Source organism: Anopheles coustani, chromosome 3, assembly GCF_943734705.1.
Source record: "Anopheles coustani chromosome 3, idAnoCousDA_361_x.2, whole genome shotgun sequence".
NCBI lineage: Eukaryota > Metazoa > Arthropoda > Insecta > Diptera > Culicidae > Anopheles > Anopheles coustani.
The window spans coordinates 24011565-24027478 of record NC_071288.1 but is presented as its reverse complement, the minus strand read 5'-3'; the positions used below and the strand labels follow the sequence as shown (position 1 = coordinate 24027478).

General features: G+C 43.7%; 3 protein-coding genes across 3 annotated transcripts; 2 read left to right on the top strand and 1 right to left on the bottom strand.

Moving 5' to 3' along the window:
• The first annotated feature begins 63 nt into the window (after positions 1-63).
• On the top strand, positions 64-2544 carry LOC131272344 (MAU2 chromatid cohesion factor homolog). Its single transcript, XM_058274052.1, has 5 exons — positions 64-375; positions 441-620; positions 696-1221; positions 1285-1747; positions 1814-2544. The coding sequence occupies exons 1-5, from the start codon at positions 151-153 to the stop codon at positions 2340-2342; spliced, it is 1923 nt and encodes a 640-aa protein (XP_058130035.1). The 5' UTR covers positions 64-150; the 3' UTR covers positions 2343-2544.
• Positions 2545-2661: 117 nt separating this feature from the next.
• On the top strand, positions 2662-3475 carry LOC131271571 (ubiquitin-fold modifier 1). The gene is made up of 3 exons (XM_058273046.1): positions 2662-2831; positions 2921-2977; positions 3046-3475. Exons 1-3 carry the CDS (start codon positions 2824-2826, stop codon positions 3242-3244), a joined length of 264 nt encoding a protein of 87 aa, XP_058129029.1. The 5' UTR covers positions 2662-2823; the 3' UTR covers positions 3245-3475.
• Positions 3476-3483: 8 nt separating this feature from the next.
• On the bottom strand, positions 3484-15519 carry LOC131272892 (uncharacterized). The gene is made up of 12 exons (XM_058274768.1): positions 15514-15519; positions 14641-14847; positions 9805-10049; positions 9474-9743; positions 8336-9250; positions 7555-7657; positions 5245-5426; positions 4856-5183; positions 4516-4792; positions 4289-4431; positions 3734-4217; positions 3484-3671 (listed from the first exon to the last, which is right to left on the bottom strand). Exons 1-12 carry the CDS (start codon positions 15517-15519, stop codon positions 3484-3486), a joined length of 3348 nt encoding a protein of 1115 aa, XP_058130751.1.
• Between the last annotated feature and the right edge of the window lie 395 nt (positions 15520-15914).

Sequence of the window (15914 nt, the reverse complement as noted above, 5' to 3'; positions counted from 1 at the left end):
AATTCAGTTTCAAGCATTCTGTGCATCGTTTTGTTGTTTACGTCGGCCGCACAAAAAAGAAAGTGCTCTCGTTGAACAACGCGATTGCGTTGGTAAAAAGTTCCCAATCTCAACCTTTCTACTGACGGTACCGGTTGGTTGCACCGTCTGATGACATCCTCCCAGGATGCGTGCTACATATCCCTGCTGGGACTGGCGGAATACTTTCGCACTTCGACTCCGCCGGACATCAAGAAGTGCATCCAATGCTTGCAAGCGTTGTTTACGTTCAAACCTCCTCTAAAGGTAGAAGCCCGGACGCATCTTCAGCTTGGGCAAATACTGATGGCATACACGAAAAATACAGATCTCGCAAGGAACCATCTAGAGCAGGCGGTAAGTGTGCGGTGTGGCTGTTAATGCTTGTGACGCAATGACGCTCATTCTGTTCCCCTTTCTAGTGGATTCTGTCGGAAAACATCAACAACTTTGACGATGTAAAGTTCGATACGGCAAGTCTGCTAGCACAGTTGTACCAGCAGCAGGATCAAAGTTCACTGGCCAAGCCGGTTCTACGGAAAGCGATTGAACTTTCACAGCACAACGTATACTGGCACTGCAAGCTTCTGTTCCAGTTGGCGGTAAGTGGCGATGGCATTGGAGTCCAGCATGGCAGTGGGTTATAGTTTTCATCTTTTCTTCCCTTGTCCCCTCAGCAAACGCATGCCACGGACAAAGAGTACACGCTTGCTTCGGAGCTGCTAGCCGTGGGAGTGGAATCGACCGATGAATCGAATGCAACCTACCTGAAATCATTGTTCCTTTTGAGTCGCGCCATGATCATGATGATCGAGCGGAAAACGAACGACGTGTTAGCCATCCTGAACCAGGCTAGCCCGATCATCGACCACTCGGTTCCAAACGTTCACCTGAAGGAGTACCTGAAGGTGTTTTTCTACGTGCTACAGGTGTGCCACTATCTACAGCTCGGCCAGGTGAAGACGGTCAAAACCAGCCTGAAGCTGCTACAGCAAAGCATTCAAACGATCATCGCTCCAAACTGGCCGTCGGATGAGCAAATTTTTGGACAGAACAGTACGGAAATGTTCATGTGGCTACCAAAGGAGCAGCTGTACGTGCTGGTGTACCTTGTCACCGTGTCCCACTCGATGATGGCCGGGTACATGGATAAGGCACAGAAGTACACCGAAAAAGCGTTGACACAGATTGAGAAGCTTAAATGTAAGTATTTCTTAAAGCAATGATTTTATTCTCTCGTTTGTAATTTTCCCTTCCGTTTTGTAGCTCAGGAAAATAAACCCATTTTGGCGGTGTTCCAAATCATCCTGCTCGAACACATCATCATGTGCCGGTTGGTGATGGGAAATAAATCGTTGGCCATCAAGGAAATAGCGCTCGCGAAGGACGTCTGCCTGTCGTCGTCACACAAGTTTCTGCTGAAGAAACACGCACCCCAGTTGCATTGTTTGCTGGGCCTGTACGCAATGTCCACCAGCCTGTGCGAGCATGCAGAGAAACAGTTTTACGCCTGCATCCAAGAGACGACCGAACGTGAACTGAAACTGTTCGCCAGTTTGAATCTAGCCATCGTTTACCTGCGTACGAAGCGGGAACAGGACCTGCGCAACATACTGGAGCAGATTCAGCAGGAAAACTCGCAGTGCTCCAACAGCCAGGCGCTCATGGGAAGCTTCTATTATGTGCAGGGGTTGAACGCATTCCACAAGAGCAGTTTCCACGAGGCCAAGTATGTTTTCAGAAATGTATTTAGTATAGGAATTCAGATTCATTCTTACCATCTTTAATCTACCAGACGATTTTTGCGCGAAACGCTCAAAATGGCGAATGCCGAAGACCTGAACCGATTAACATCCTGCTCGCTGGTCCTGCTGAGCCATGTGTTCCTGAGCATCGGAAACTCGAAGGAAAGCATGAACATGGTCACGCCGGCGATGCAGCTAGCCTCCAAAATACCCGACATACACGTGCAGCTTTGGGGCAGTGCCATACTAAAGGATCTCCATCGGATGCTGAAGGAGCCGACGCAGGAGATTGAAGCGCTAAACAATCACGTTAACTTTTCGCAGAATCTGATCGCCGACCAGATGAAGTGCACCAAGTTTCCCGAGCACGCGTTGATCAACTGGTTCCAGGGCGATCCACCGTTGCCGATGCTCTCGCAGGAGCTAGTCGTGCAATCGGCTGCATCCATCGCACCGATAGCGTCCGGGTCTGGCACAGCGATGGTGGTACCCGGAGGGCAACAACCGCAGCAACAGCAAACCGGAGGTACCTTTGTACGATTACCAGGAGCACTGAACCAGCAGGTTATGTTCCAATAGGTGCTATGATGAGGTACTTGGCGGGTTGCTCAGTTACCGAACGCTTTACCAGTTTGGTGTGAAGCCGTGTGAACGTAAAATAACGATTGAATAAACATCGTGAATTTGAAAATATCAAGGTTTCGTCTGCCTTCGTTTCACAACGAATAGAAAAATATTTATCTTTATTCATCCTTTTATGGGCACTAGTTGCATGATCAGGGAGAATTTTGTTGCAAAAATGGCATAGAATAAAGTAAAACAAAATTAAAACTGACAACGTGCCGTTCCTAAAGGGGGGACTGCGAGTTTGTCAAGCAACAGCAACGTGTCAGTTGGATTTGTTGACAATTTAGTAGGCCTCGATAAATTTCAGGTGGTTGCTTTGCCGGAATAAAAAGCATTGCTGTTTCGTGAAATTTGTTATCAATTTCTCCTACTACGAGTATTCTTCGTCAACCGATAATTCTGGTATCGCAACAAACCATTAGGATTAATAAAAATGGCTACGTAAGTGCAGTTAGTATTGATGTGCTCCATCTGGCCATCGCACCAAACTTTCACTTTGTACATTGTTAACAATTTCCTTTCTATTGCAGCTCAAAGGTAACGTTTAAAATTACGCTCACGTCGGACCCGAAGCTTCCATTCAAAGTGTAAGTGGCCATAGTCGCTTTAAGATGCTACCAATATGAATAACTCAAATATCTTCTTTTGCGATCAGGTTGAGTGTTCCGGAAACGACACCGTTCACGGCGGTGCTTAAATTTGCAGCGGAGGAATTCAAAGTACCCCCGGCAACAAGCGCCATCATCACGGACGATGGTATCGGCATCAATCCGCAGCAAACGGCTGGCAACGTTTTCCTGAAACATGGTTCCGAACTACGGTTAATTCCCCGTGATCGTGTCGGATGTTGTTGAAGTGCCGCGTAAAGTGAACGAATGTTTTCCGTATTCCCGCTACTTTTTTGTTTTATCCGGCAAAGTTTTGGTTCTTGCGCTGCTAGCAGTAATGCCGCTTTATTTAGCTTCAGATCGCTTGAATAATGTGATATACAATATACTACTTCATGCGCAGCGATGAGCAAACGATGCATATTTACCGATTTGTTGGATTTGTCTATACGAATAAATTTATTCTTTTGTAACCGTTCCACATTTTAAGATATCTGCTTTCGTATCCACTCGAGGAATTTGGATGCATCGGTAAACACGGAGTATTGGTTCGCATCGCAAATAAGAAGGTTGCGTCGTTGGGCACTAATTGAAACGATACCACGGAGGTAATAGCGAGTATCCTCTGCAAATACCAATCCACCGCCACTGTCTCCATTGCAGACGGAATTTCCTATGGAGGGATACCAGAATTAAAGCAAAATATATCCCAGATCAAACCGGATTGATGCCTACCATCCGCGTGACCAGCACAAAATGATTCACCGACAGCAAGCACCCCGTTGAACTGAACATTCCGCTGCGAGCACACCTTCTGCGACACGACCGGTACCTCCAAATAGTTCAATACGTTGCTAATGACTCCGTCTCGATTGAAACCCCAACCGGTCACCTTGCCATCGCGTCCGTAGAACGAGCTTATATCCACCGTCCGGTTGTACAAGCACACCGGTTTGATAAAGCTGTTGTAGGTGATGTTTCGCTTCAATCGAAGCAACCCAATGTCCGTCGTGTACATCACGGGGCTGTAGTCCCGGTGGACGATTACCTCGTCAACCGTTCGATAGAAATGGTCATCGATCGTGCTGATATCGATGATGCCGGTATACACGCGGAACAGATCGGCTTCCAGCGTTTCGTTAGTATTCTGGCGCGTAAGACAGTGAGCGGCCGTTAAAATCCAGCGCCGGCCGACGATACTACCGCCGCATTGATATTGCTGTCGAGAAACATAAAGCAACCAATGTCATTTTTCCAACGCACCGAGAGAGACCGAGTTTATGTTTTTACATCGTCCAAATATATCGCCACGTGCCACGGATGTTCGCCTTGGCTAGATTCCACCCCACCGATGATCCTGGATCTTATACGGGTGGACATCGGTGGCAAAACCGTTGCACATTCATTATATTCGAAGGGGGATGCACCATTTTCTCTCTAAAAAAGAAAATATTTTTAAAACAATTATAACTGGGATGACACATCTGTTGGGCAATTTCTAACATTTCTCTGTGTGCTCCTTTCGGTAGTTTCTATCGAAAAGGTGCGTTCTATACTCGGTGCCCCAGTCGTTCGCCGGACAATATCCCGAGACTCATCCAAAACCCGTCGCCTTCGTTGCGTGCAGTAATTATGTCCGTTAAAATTAATCTCAACCACATCCGGCATGTGGCCCATTTGATTGTAGCGGATAAAGAAGTTCAACTCAATCTCGGCATCCTTCGCTAGGATAAACGTTCGGTTTTCAATCCTAAATCGTACACTGTCCTCCGTTGTTACTTCACCAAAATGATTCTAAAACAGAAAAAAAGATTGGGCCATAGGACGATGAAGATTTTAAGTAGCAAGTTTTCTTACCCCCAGCATGTAGATCGGTTGATCGAATACGATATCTATAACCGCACGGTCGACCGTATTTTCGGCCACCAGGTGCAACACGGCATCCCAGCGTCCCGCCGAGACTATAACACCGGCACGGATTGCTTGGCAGGACGAGTTGAATTGCTGCCTTGGTCCGTTGGTGGCATTTCTGGAGTTCACTTCCGGGTAGGTGGTAGCCACCGACCGTGAAATCGTTTCCTTAGACGACGGTATTCCGGAGGAATCAACGAATAGGGACGGCCGTTGGCCAGCAGTTACCATCGTGGTCGGAATCCTTGGATCACCAAACTGTTGTACCAATGGTCTGTAGGGTTAGGATTTTATTTGATACACGATCAAACATATTTCACATCTCATAGACTTACCGTACGTTCACGGGACAAATCGTTACCCCGTTGACTTCGATTCGTACGATTGATGGCTTCGAGACGCTCGTGTAGGAAACTTCCAAAGGAATCTTTACCACCGAACCGGCTTGCAGGGCGTGAGTCATATTTGCGATGTGGAAGCTGTGGTGGTCAGTGGTTGTTATCCGGCCAAAGTAGTTCTATTCAAATATCAAATTATATTGTGATTAAACACGTGCGTCAATTTCCACGAAACCGAGTTCTAGCCATTGCATCAATCAATTGATCCGTTATTAAACAAAGTCCCATTAGCAATCTTTAAATAATTGCTAACCTACAGTTCGAAGAAACTATGCCAGAGGTAGAATCACTTACCCCTTTTCTTAAATGATTGAAACCAATTTTAGCAACATTAAACGCAACATACTTTCCGGTGGGATTCAATTCTATTAAACTCGACGTGATTTCAGTGCAATCATTACGCTGCACGGGATTCTATTTGTAAACACACGCAATCACTATTTAATCTACACTGTGCCAATCGGTAAGTGGGACGGTCAAAAAAAGAACACTTGTCTGACTTTGCGATCAATTTTAGGGTACTTAGAATTGATAACAATCAATTTCGCTTATCACATCTTCTTTGTCTATCTTTCTACGAAGCATGTGCAAAAAGAGAGAGTAAAAATCAGTCACCAAGCGGCGCAATGATCGAAAAAGTGCAAAAAGTCATAATTTTGCCAGCCAAACGTAAAGTTGGACACTTGCTTTTCAGATTTAATACGTGGTTTGTTGAACTATTTCCAGAAGTTTTTGGTATTTAGTGTTATTTCTGTTGTAGTCTATGACTGTATGTTGATGCTTGACAACAGTTTTTTTCTAACTTTATTGGACATTTCTGCTTAAATTTCTTCCGATTGCTGTTTTGTTACCAATTTATACTATACAGTGTTTGTAACAAAGTATACTGTACAATTTTACTCAAATTGGCTATTGGATTTCATGCTGAAGACTCAGAAAGATTCTTCTGAACTTTGAGGCTGATTTAGAGTAGTAACTTATGTGTTATTCGTAGCTTATAGTGAGTATGGTTAACCTGGCGGAACTCTTAATCTTGGAATAGTCAAACTATATTTACAATATCTGTCATAATTTTCTTTATCATATGAACGTTGTGATGTGTACCTATCGTACTTTCAATAAAAACAAGTTTTTCAGTTCATTCTGATCACATAAACACCTACAACATTAACAAATGACCTCCAAGGAATAGAAGTTAAAACAACAATTTTTTTAAAACGCGTCAGCTCCGTTTTGCGTTCGAAAACTGCCTGCCTTTCTAACCTAAAGAGTATATGTTTGCTTCATATGTAAGTCATACTTACTGTGACGACAATTACCACATTAAATTAATGCATTTGAACGAGATAGGAAGAGTACCTTTCAACATAATCTAAAATCATCGTCTATATAAGGTTTTGAAAAGTAAAGGCGTTGTTTGCGGGTTCTGCAGTTTCTGGGTATGTTCTGGAAATAGTTTGGAACCTTCTAAATGCTTTCATTGTTTTATTAAATTCTTAAACATCTATAATAGAGGAAAAGTCTTCAATTCAGTTGGTTTTTTGATGAATCTCACATCGGTTTTTTGATAAAAGTTTATTGTAAGATGACCCATTTCAAGTTATATTTTTGTCAATATGGGCTTTTTTATCGATTGTTAGTGTATCGCAAATCAGGAACTTAGGTAAAATTGATGAAACTCGATAACTTTCGGCATTTTTAATCGATTTATATGATAAAAAAGATAATATTTCATTCCTTTCAGTGGTGTAACACATTTCAACCACAAAGTGTAAATAATTTATCAAAATTCATGTTTTGTGTACATATAACAATGGTTAAGTATATCATAAATCATTAGAAAATGATTTGACGTGCCTAAACTAGCTTGCACAACACTTAAGCCGCAGAAATTCTTGGTAATCCCAAGTGTCCAACTTTACGTTTGGCTGGCAAAATTATGACTTTTTGCACTTTTTCCATCATTGCGCCGCTTGGTGACTGATTTTTACTCTCTCTTTTTGCACATGCTTTGTAGAAAGATAGACAAAGAATATGTGATAAGCGAAATTCATTGTTATCAATTCTAAGTACCCTAAATTTGATCGCAAAGTCAGACAAGTGTTCTTTTTTTGACCGTCCCACTTACCGATTGGCACAGTGTACGCCTCACCATGCAGTTCGGTCAAGGATGGTGCGAGCCTAGTCATGGCTCGAACGCAAACGATTGGTACAGGTGTTGGCAAAAACTAAAAATCCCATACTTACACGCAACTGTTCCACTTCACCATCAAACTGTATCACCAGCTGAACATAGCGCAAGGTTATGTTGGGGCGAAGTTCCAGCGTTCCTTCGTACTCCTTCTGATAGCTGTTGTCGCGATCAATCGTGAAAAGATCACTACAGCGGGTGGGTTGCGGCGTAAGTATGCGAACTTCCGAACTTTGCACATAACGCGCATACGTGCCGTGGCCACTGGAAGGTTGAAACGCTGTTGTCCAAAGCACGACGTACAGGAGCACACAGGATGGCAGCTGTGGCCACTTTGACGGCCTACTCTGGGTCAACATGTCTGGTGAGGTAACGAGACTGATTCTTGGACAAGTGATCAAGTGATCTTCACCGTGCGACGATTACGAGATGAATGAGTTGAGCTCTGTGAAAATCCGTAGTTCACCGGACATGGACTCGGTGCAGTCAGTTGGAGCGATAATCCTGACCCCACGAGTGGAGATAGTAGTGTGGCGCTAACATTCAATCAACACGGACACGGCGCACAGTAGCCGCACACGAGAGCTAATCAATATGATTGCAAGCTGGCGAAAACCTGTCGTGTGACGTATGCTGTGGATCGATCAAGCAACGAGTAGTCCATTACTGTGACGTCACTGATAAAGCGGCTCGGTTCGTGGAATTAATGATTATACTGATTAATTGGTACTTGTGCTCTGTTTATTTTGGCTATTTAAAAAACACTTAATGTTATACTCCTCTGGCTTCTCCTGTCGGTATGTCTGATGTACAAACGGCTTAGGCGTTATCGTTTACCCAGTTGCCTCTAAGATATTCTTGATCCACGTGGTAAATTTGGATGCATCCGTAAAAACCACGTAATGTTCCACATTGCATCGCAAGAGGTCCTGCAGCGCGGCACTCACCGACACGATACCCCGCAGGTACCAGCGATTGCTGATTTTAAACACCATCCCACCACCACTGTCCCCATTGCAGACGGAAGTTCCGTTCTTAAACCCAGCGCAGAACGACGTGTCCGACGTGACACGGCTGAAGAAGTTTCGATTGGACCATATGCAAGTCTCGTGCGACACGACCGGCATCTGCGCGTAGGACAACCGGGAACTAACCAATCCACGATCGTTGTACCCCCAGCCCGGAATCAATCCGACCTTATTGATCAGCGATTTGTAGTCCGTGTCGTAGCTCCACAGGCAGATGGGCCGCACAACGCTACTGTACTTCACATCGTCCTTCAGCACCAGCAGCGCTATGTCCTGATAGAATCGTTCGTGGTTGTACTCGGACGGGATATGGATGGCGCTGATCTTCGCATCCTGCTCGGGGCCGTTCCACTTGTCTAGCTCGATCTTGCCAAAGTACACCAGCAGACTGTCCACATCGACTGGCCGGTTGGTGTTCGCCAGCGTTACACAGTGCGCTGCGGTGACACTTGCCCGGCGCGAAATCAACGTTGCCCCGCAGAGGTACTTGAGCTGCGTTACCCTACTCCGGTAGAGTGCACCGTGCCACGGGAATTGACCATTTTCTGACACCCAACCGTGCGTCACCAGTGGGTTTGGCTTCGGTACCACCGTCCCGCAGGTGTCCACTCCATCGTTGATGTAATGTGGGCTCCCGTTGGTGGGGCCATCTTTTTGGATGAAAGCGTAGTCACCGGCGAAAAACTTATCGTCATCTTTCTCCGCAATGGTGGGTGTGGTGGGTCTGGGAATAGAAGTAAATCCATGATCGGCGGTAAGAGGCACCCGCGGGGGCACCAGTTCCACTGACGTTGGCTCCGTTCGAAATACCGTACGTGTTGTTCCTATGGTTCTGGAAGTCGTTTGCACTAAACGTCTTCCACCATTTTGATTACTGGAAAAGTTAATGTAGTACAGTTTAAGGGTATTTTTTACAATATTTTGTGTTTACCCAAAACCAAACCTACCCCCGGCCCAGGTTAACCTCGTCCCCAGTTCCTAGCTCCCTAGGCTCTGAAGTGTGCTCAGCGAGATCCTCTGTTTTGAATCGAGGGGAGAACGTATCACCACCAAACGTCGGTGAACTGTTGATTGGTTGTGGAATAGCTTCTCTCGTTGCCACCGGGCCATGCGATGAGCTGGAACTTGAGTACTTTGGTTGTCCGAAGGTTTGTGAAGGAGGTTGCGTTACGATCGGTTGCACTACGTGAGAATAATCATTATCTCTTGTCGTTTCCCTAAAAGTTTCAGTAGAAGGTAAGAACTTTATGAATATTTACTATCAACTGTTACACTTACAAACTAGGAACATTCTGGCTTCTACTAAACGTCTCTCTATCAGGACTCGCCACCCCCGCCGTCGCCGATTTATTGCAAATGTTTTGCCCATTGAAACGTATCTGCTGCAGCAACGGCACCGATCGGCCAACCGTGAAGCGCACGTAAAACTTGATTGTCACAATCTCGCCCGCTCGTACCTGGTACGATTTGTCCGTGACGTGAAAGACGACGTTATCGTCGGTATGGTGCTGTTGCAGGAACGTCTAAAAAAATGGTTAATGTGAAAGTGCGTTCATCGTTTTTACCCCGCACCAGCCGTGTTCACCTTCCGCTCCAACCCTCATTCACATGTTCGCCTTCGGAATCGTTCATCATACTCTCCCCGCACCGCCGGTGAAGCGAACTCCTGGCTTCCGACCTCCTCTGGCCTACATTTGAGCGAATTTCGGAGCGGAAAATGAACTTTTGATTGTCGGGTTTAGACCTTTTTGAGCATCGATAATCAAGCACCGTATCCAAACTTCGTTATATATTACTCTTGCATATGAAACTCCACGATTAAATCTGATCATTTAAAATGTCAAAACATTGTTCAAGGCTTGTTCAACTCCTACATCATTGGAGCAAGTGTTTAAACAGGTGTTTCACTTCTACCTAACATGTGGTAGACGAATATCACATGTTCTCCCATAGTGTTAAATTGTTTTCTGCTAGATAAGCTGAATGGAGGTTTTTCGAAACATTTTTTCTTCTATCAAAGAAATGTTAACGAAAAGAAGTGTTATAATTGTGCTACTGTCGTTGTTATGTTTCATACAAATATATTATATATTTTTGTATCCAACCGAACCTCAACCCAGCATCTGCTCGTTTAAAGCTGCTAATGGAACGGGATACAAATTTCCATGTGTTATTTTGGACACGGATGCCATCTCGTCCATCGAGCGTGCCGATAGTGACCAATGTAAAATTATCATTGGAAATGCCGCTTGCAAAAGTGCCAACGGGAGACTTTTTCCATCAACAATCGAACATCGTTGTCCCAGGGGAAAATATGTTCCATACCGTTCGGTTGGATGTTTTCCATTTAGTTCATCGCTGTTCGCCCCATTTCATGAAGAGACTGTGACAAACACTCCCAAGAATTGTGTCGATATGTGTATGATGATAGGATTTCGATATGCTGGCGTAGCGAATGGGTATGACAGTAAATATCTGAAATCGCTGATTTTATTTATTGTTTTCAGTATAACCTTTGCCATTTCAGAACTGCGTGTTTTTGCGGTGATGTAGAACCTAGTATGACTCAGTTGCAGAGAGCTTCGACGTGTGACAGTGCGTGTTCGGGAAATGCTAAACAGATATGTGGAGGAAACAAACACGTGTCTATTTACGAAACAGGTCTTGCAAGTAAGATTCAAACAATTTTTAAACGGTAACAACTTTCACTCAACGTTCAACATGTTAATTCAAATGTTCAAGAAACTGTTAATTACTTTTCAACCCATATGGTTATAAGTGCTTGAAAGATCTGTTTTAGAGTTTAAAATGCCTTTAACGAGCCAAATTTTGCTATTTTTCTAAAGAAGCTTATCATCTTGACATTGTAACAGATTATCTCTCATTATTTTATAGAGCATCAAATGGCGCCAATAAAACATAGCCCTGGATCTAAAGAAAAGCCTGCTAGAATAGCGTTCCTGTTGATGTGTTACAAAAGAAATCTGAGACAAATTCATCGTCTTTTGGGAGCGATCTACGATCCACAGCATTACTACTACATCCACGTGGACGCAGTACGTTTGAATCAATAATGCAACTGCTTATCAAGTATTTCTAATTATTTATTATATATTTTCAGCGCCAAAATTATCTATATCGGGAGATGATTAAACTAGAGAAGAATTTTTCCAACATATATATTGCTCGTCAACGTCACACCCCAGTTTGGGGTTGTGACTCACTGCTACAACTTGTGCTCGGCTGCTTTGAAAATATTCTGGCCATGCCTTCGTGGCAGCCAGACTTCATTATCAATATGAGTGAAAGTGATTTCCCGGTGAAAAGTGTTTCCAAATTAACACATTTTCTCACTGCTAATAAAGGAAGAAATTTTTTACTGCAGCAGAAAGTTCGTTTTTCACGAAAATATGTCTCAAGTACTGGACTGAACAAAAATTTCGTGGAGTGCTCCGGACGCATGTGGAGCATCGGTCAAAGAAGTCTTCCAGTGGGAATCACATACCCAACTGGAAGCGATTGGTTTTGTTTATCGAAACAATTTGCTCAGTATGTTGTCAATACGAACGAGGAATTGGTTGGTGATGTGCGAGAATTAGCCAAATACACCGGCTTTAATACGGAGACATTTTTCCATACCCTTCTTTACAACTCCCGGTTTTGCCAAACACACTACGACAACAATTTGAGGCACGTAAGCTGGAAAGTAGGACATGGATATACCAAGAAAAGCCAGACGATCGATTGGCATGGACGAAGCCCTGTTGTCATACGAAACGAAGATTGGCCTCAGCTGATGCTCGCGGTGGATGATGACATCTTTCTGGCGCGCAAGTTTAATCCCATATTTGACCAGACGATTATTTTAAAATTCGAAGAAACGATGTTGGGAAAGTACCCACCAAACACACCTAACTTAAACTCTTATTGGGAAAATGTTTATCACCATCACGATCGCGATACCACAAACAACATAGCTGCTCTCATAAGGATCGCATACGCGCTAGTGAGTTCTTACGGTCGTGAACACCACATTCAGCCTTTTGCTGTGTTGAACATCATGGAAATCACACATTATTTCAATCGGAACATGTTTAACGGATTTTTGATACGCTTCGAAGCATTTGTAGCTGATCAAATCCTGGGCTTGGAGCTATTGGTCAAGCCCAGAAATACGTTCAAACGAGTTTATTCGCGGAATCTAATCGATAAAAAGAATGTACACATGTATGTCACAAACAATTTTGACAAAGCAGAACTGCTTCCGATTGACTTCGATCGAGTGCTTACGGTGGACCAAGCTCCGTTTTTAATTATGCATCTACCTGCTGACAATCCTTTGCCCATAAATCACACCATCAGGGTAGATTGGATAAATCCTCGTAACGAAGTAGCATCTGTTGAAGAATTTATAATAACTGAACATCCTCGCAAATCCAAAAACCATTCCTGGAAAAGTAGTCTTCCCCCTCCCCTTGATGAAGGAGTCTGGGAAGCAAAGGTATCTTTAAACGATAGTGTCGTTGGATCCGTAGAGTTTCTAGCAACATCTAGCGAACCTGTCCCCGCGTGCTACACGTGCACAAAATGTCTTCCAATCAGTATAACAGAAATTGTGGCAAATCAGTGCAAAGTAAGCGAAAGAGATTTGCATTTTCGGCGCGATCCCTATTCGAAAGCTGTAATGGAGCGCCTCTATGAAATCGAACATGTTTGTGCTATTTACGAACAACTAATCGAATATAGTTTAGGAGCAATTTTTTTTGAAAATTGTTATGATACACTGTGGAGCAGTTTTGCTCCAGACCCCAAAAGCAATATGCACTATCTTCTGGAACGGAGCCGAAAAAGCACTTAATTGAAAATATTGTGAAAGCTTATTAACGCATTTGTTCAATAAAAAATGTCATAAACTTCCCACTAGTCAATTTAACCGTTATCATACAAGTTTTCCCTCCCATGACCCCTATTGGCCCATACTTTAGTCTTCCCACACAAGATTTCGAGTATGCCATCTCTTTTTAGCGTGTAGCGTGGGTTCGAATCCTAACCGAGACCGGACCCTCCCCTGTACGAGAGGTCTGACTATCCACGTACAATAGGGAACAAGTATCGTAAGCCCTTAACGGGTAGGCATGACCAAGAGGTCGTTACGCCAAGAAGAAGAAGTGGAACCTTGCGTGGAAAGAAATTCAGTGAAAAAATGACAAGTTCGAGAAGCCGGATCAGTAGTACAACAAGAAATGAGTTGAACACACGCGAAAACGAAGTTAATCGTGGTAATAGTTCAGCGTTTTAGTTGCAGCCGATCTGTAATTTTTTTTATAGTTATTCGTATCCAGAACATTGTTATCTTCGGCTCGATGGAGACACTCAACAGAAAAAAGTCAGGAAAAAAGCAGCATCTCAGGAAGCCAACAAAGCGACCGGGGACACTACATCCGAAGCAGCACTGCCGGAGTCGGAAGTTCCGGCGCAATCGGTGTCGACAATCCTGGCCTTGTTAAAAAGGGTAAGCACAAGCATGCCGATGTTCATTTCATACCACTTGCAGCGTAAGCGGAAGTTTCATACACCCGAAGCGATAAGCAGTTCCCATGAATTCTTCTACTTCCTAGAGTATTATACGTGAGTATTTGTAAAAAGTGTTTAAAACATTTTTTGAGTGTTAAATCACCATCACCAAAACCATTTATTACTACTACATACATAAATTCCATGATTCGCACCAAAACATGCATAAATCTGGGCTGTACGTTCGCTCTCACACACGCTCATAAGCCCGTGGCTCAAACTCCTGACTTTTCGTAACTTCTCCAAAATTTTGTATGGCCGAAATCGAGTGACACCAAATTAGGAGTTTGCATGCAAGTTTTTGTCTAGTGGGCTCAGACTGACGGATGACAGGGCAAGGTTGACATATGACGGATTGGAATTCGGATTCGAAGAGTCGAATCCCAGACCAGATTTGATTCGAAAGATTCAAATCCCTACAGGGATTCAAATTTCTCATCACTAATGTGAACGTAACAAAAATGCCGACCAGTGTTATGGCGTAATGTAACTCTTAGTTAGATGGTAATAATATATCAACACCAATGCACTTAAGCTTACCCCAAAGGCGGAAACCGGGGAGGAGAAAACTATGTCCACAAACACCCCGTGCAGTGGGACGTTACTTTTCAGCCGTATCGTGCCGAACCAGGTATCGTTGGAGTCGTCTCGTTCATCGTAGACAAACACGGATGGACAGGGTGAGGTTTTTTGTAGGCTCACTCCGATGGACAGAATGAAAGTTATGATCATAAGCGGTGTATGCATCTGTGAAAAAGTAACAATCATATAGTCGTTCACATACGAAATTTTCTAATTTTTTAGCATTCAACACTTCGATCTAATTCTTATAATTTACAACTGTTTGACAAAACTGCTGCGCCGATCTGATGCGCCGTCATTTCCGGTTCCACTCGATTACTCAATTATGCAGTCGACGATTGGCGCGACTCAGAATCACTTACAACGTGTGTTGTGTGTTGAGAAATGAACGTGTATGTGCTCGCAACGAATATGATTATCGAATAGTAATCAATACTCAACAGCTTCTCTACATATTTGGAAAGGAAGCTGTGACTGGCGCTCGTGTTACCGCAACGATTTCATATTCTTGGAACCGTTGTTACTACTGCGACATCTGCTCCGTTCAGCTGGAGAAGAGTGAAACCGTGACGACACCTTGCACCCTGATGGTACCTCAAACCTGTTGAGATTATTCACATTCCAACAGCTCACCAAAATGTTCACATCACATCACATTTGAATCACAAACTCCGAGGTCCAAATTTGTTTTTGAGTAATTAAACCCAGTTATGGTAACTAGTGTTTAAAACTTCAAACAATTCCAAAACAATTTCGTGTAAATATCAAATGCCAGATAGAACCTTTCTTTTTCCTGTCCACCAAATAGCACAACTGCACGATTCGACTTACCATCATCCTAAACAATTTACTTAACAATGTGGAACAACACACTCCAGCTGCCGGGACGTCATGCATATACGACGTTCTGAGACGTTGTGCGACTGTAGGTAGCTTTGAAATAAAACTGGTCCCACCGCTAACCGGTAACACTTGTTTTCAGTCGGTAGTAGCTGGCTGGAGGTAAGATTCCACGGTACAGCAGATCAGACGATATAGGCATGTCTGGGCTTGACTAGAGAAGGGAGCATGGTACGACAAATCACTATTCTTGATTGATTTTATAAAGATCTCGAGATTTTTGTGCGTAGTATGTGTTTAACTCTCCACGTGGTATAAGTGCATTTGATATCGTTATTCTATCCAGCCATTTTCAATTCATCACAATACCCCCGGGGATTCCCCATGTCTAG

Excerpts from the sequence above, each read along its gene's own strand:
- LOC131271571 (XM_058273046.1), top strand. Across the intron at positions 2,978-3,045 it reads CCGAAGCTTCCATTCAAAGT|GTTGAGTGTTCCGGAAACGA; the intron begins GTAAGTGGCCAT and ends TTTTGCGATCAG.
- LOC131272344 (XM_058274052.1), top strand. The coding sequence starts at position 151 with ATGACATCCTCCCAGGATGCGTGCTACATATCCCTGCTGGGACTGGCG. Across the intron at positions 376-440 it reads GGAACCATCTAGAGCAGGCG|TGGATTCTGTCGGAAAACAT; the intron begins GTAAGTGTGCGG and ends TCCCCTTTCTAG. Across the intron at positions 1,748-1,813 it reads AGCAGTTTCCACGAGGCCAA|ACGATTTTTGCGCGAAACGC; the intron begins GTATGTTTTCAG and ends TTAATCTACCAG.
- LOC131272892 (XM_058274768.1), bottom strand. Across the intron at positions 5,427-7,554 it reads GTGAAGTGGAACAGTTGCGT|AACTACTTTGGCCGGATAAC; the intron begins GTAAGTATGGGA and ends ATATTTGAATAG. Across the intron at positions 4,793-4,855 it reads AACCGATCTACATGCTGGGG|AATCATTTTGGTGAAGTAAC; the intron begins GTAAGAAAACTT and ends TTTCTGTTTTAG.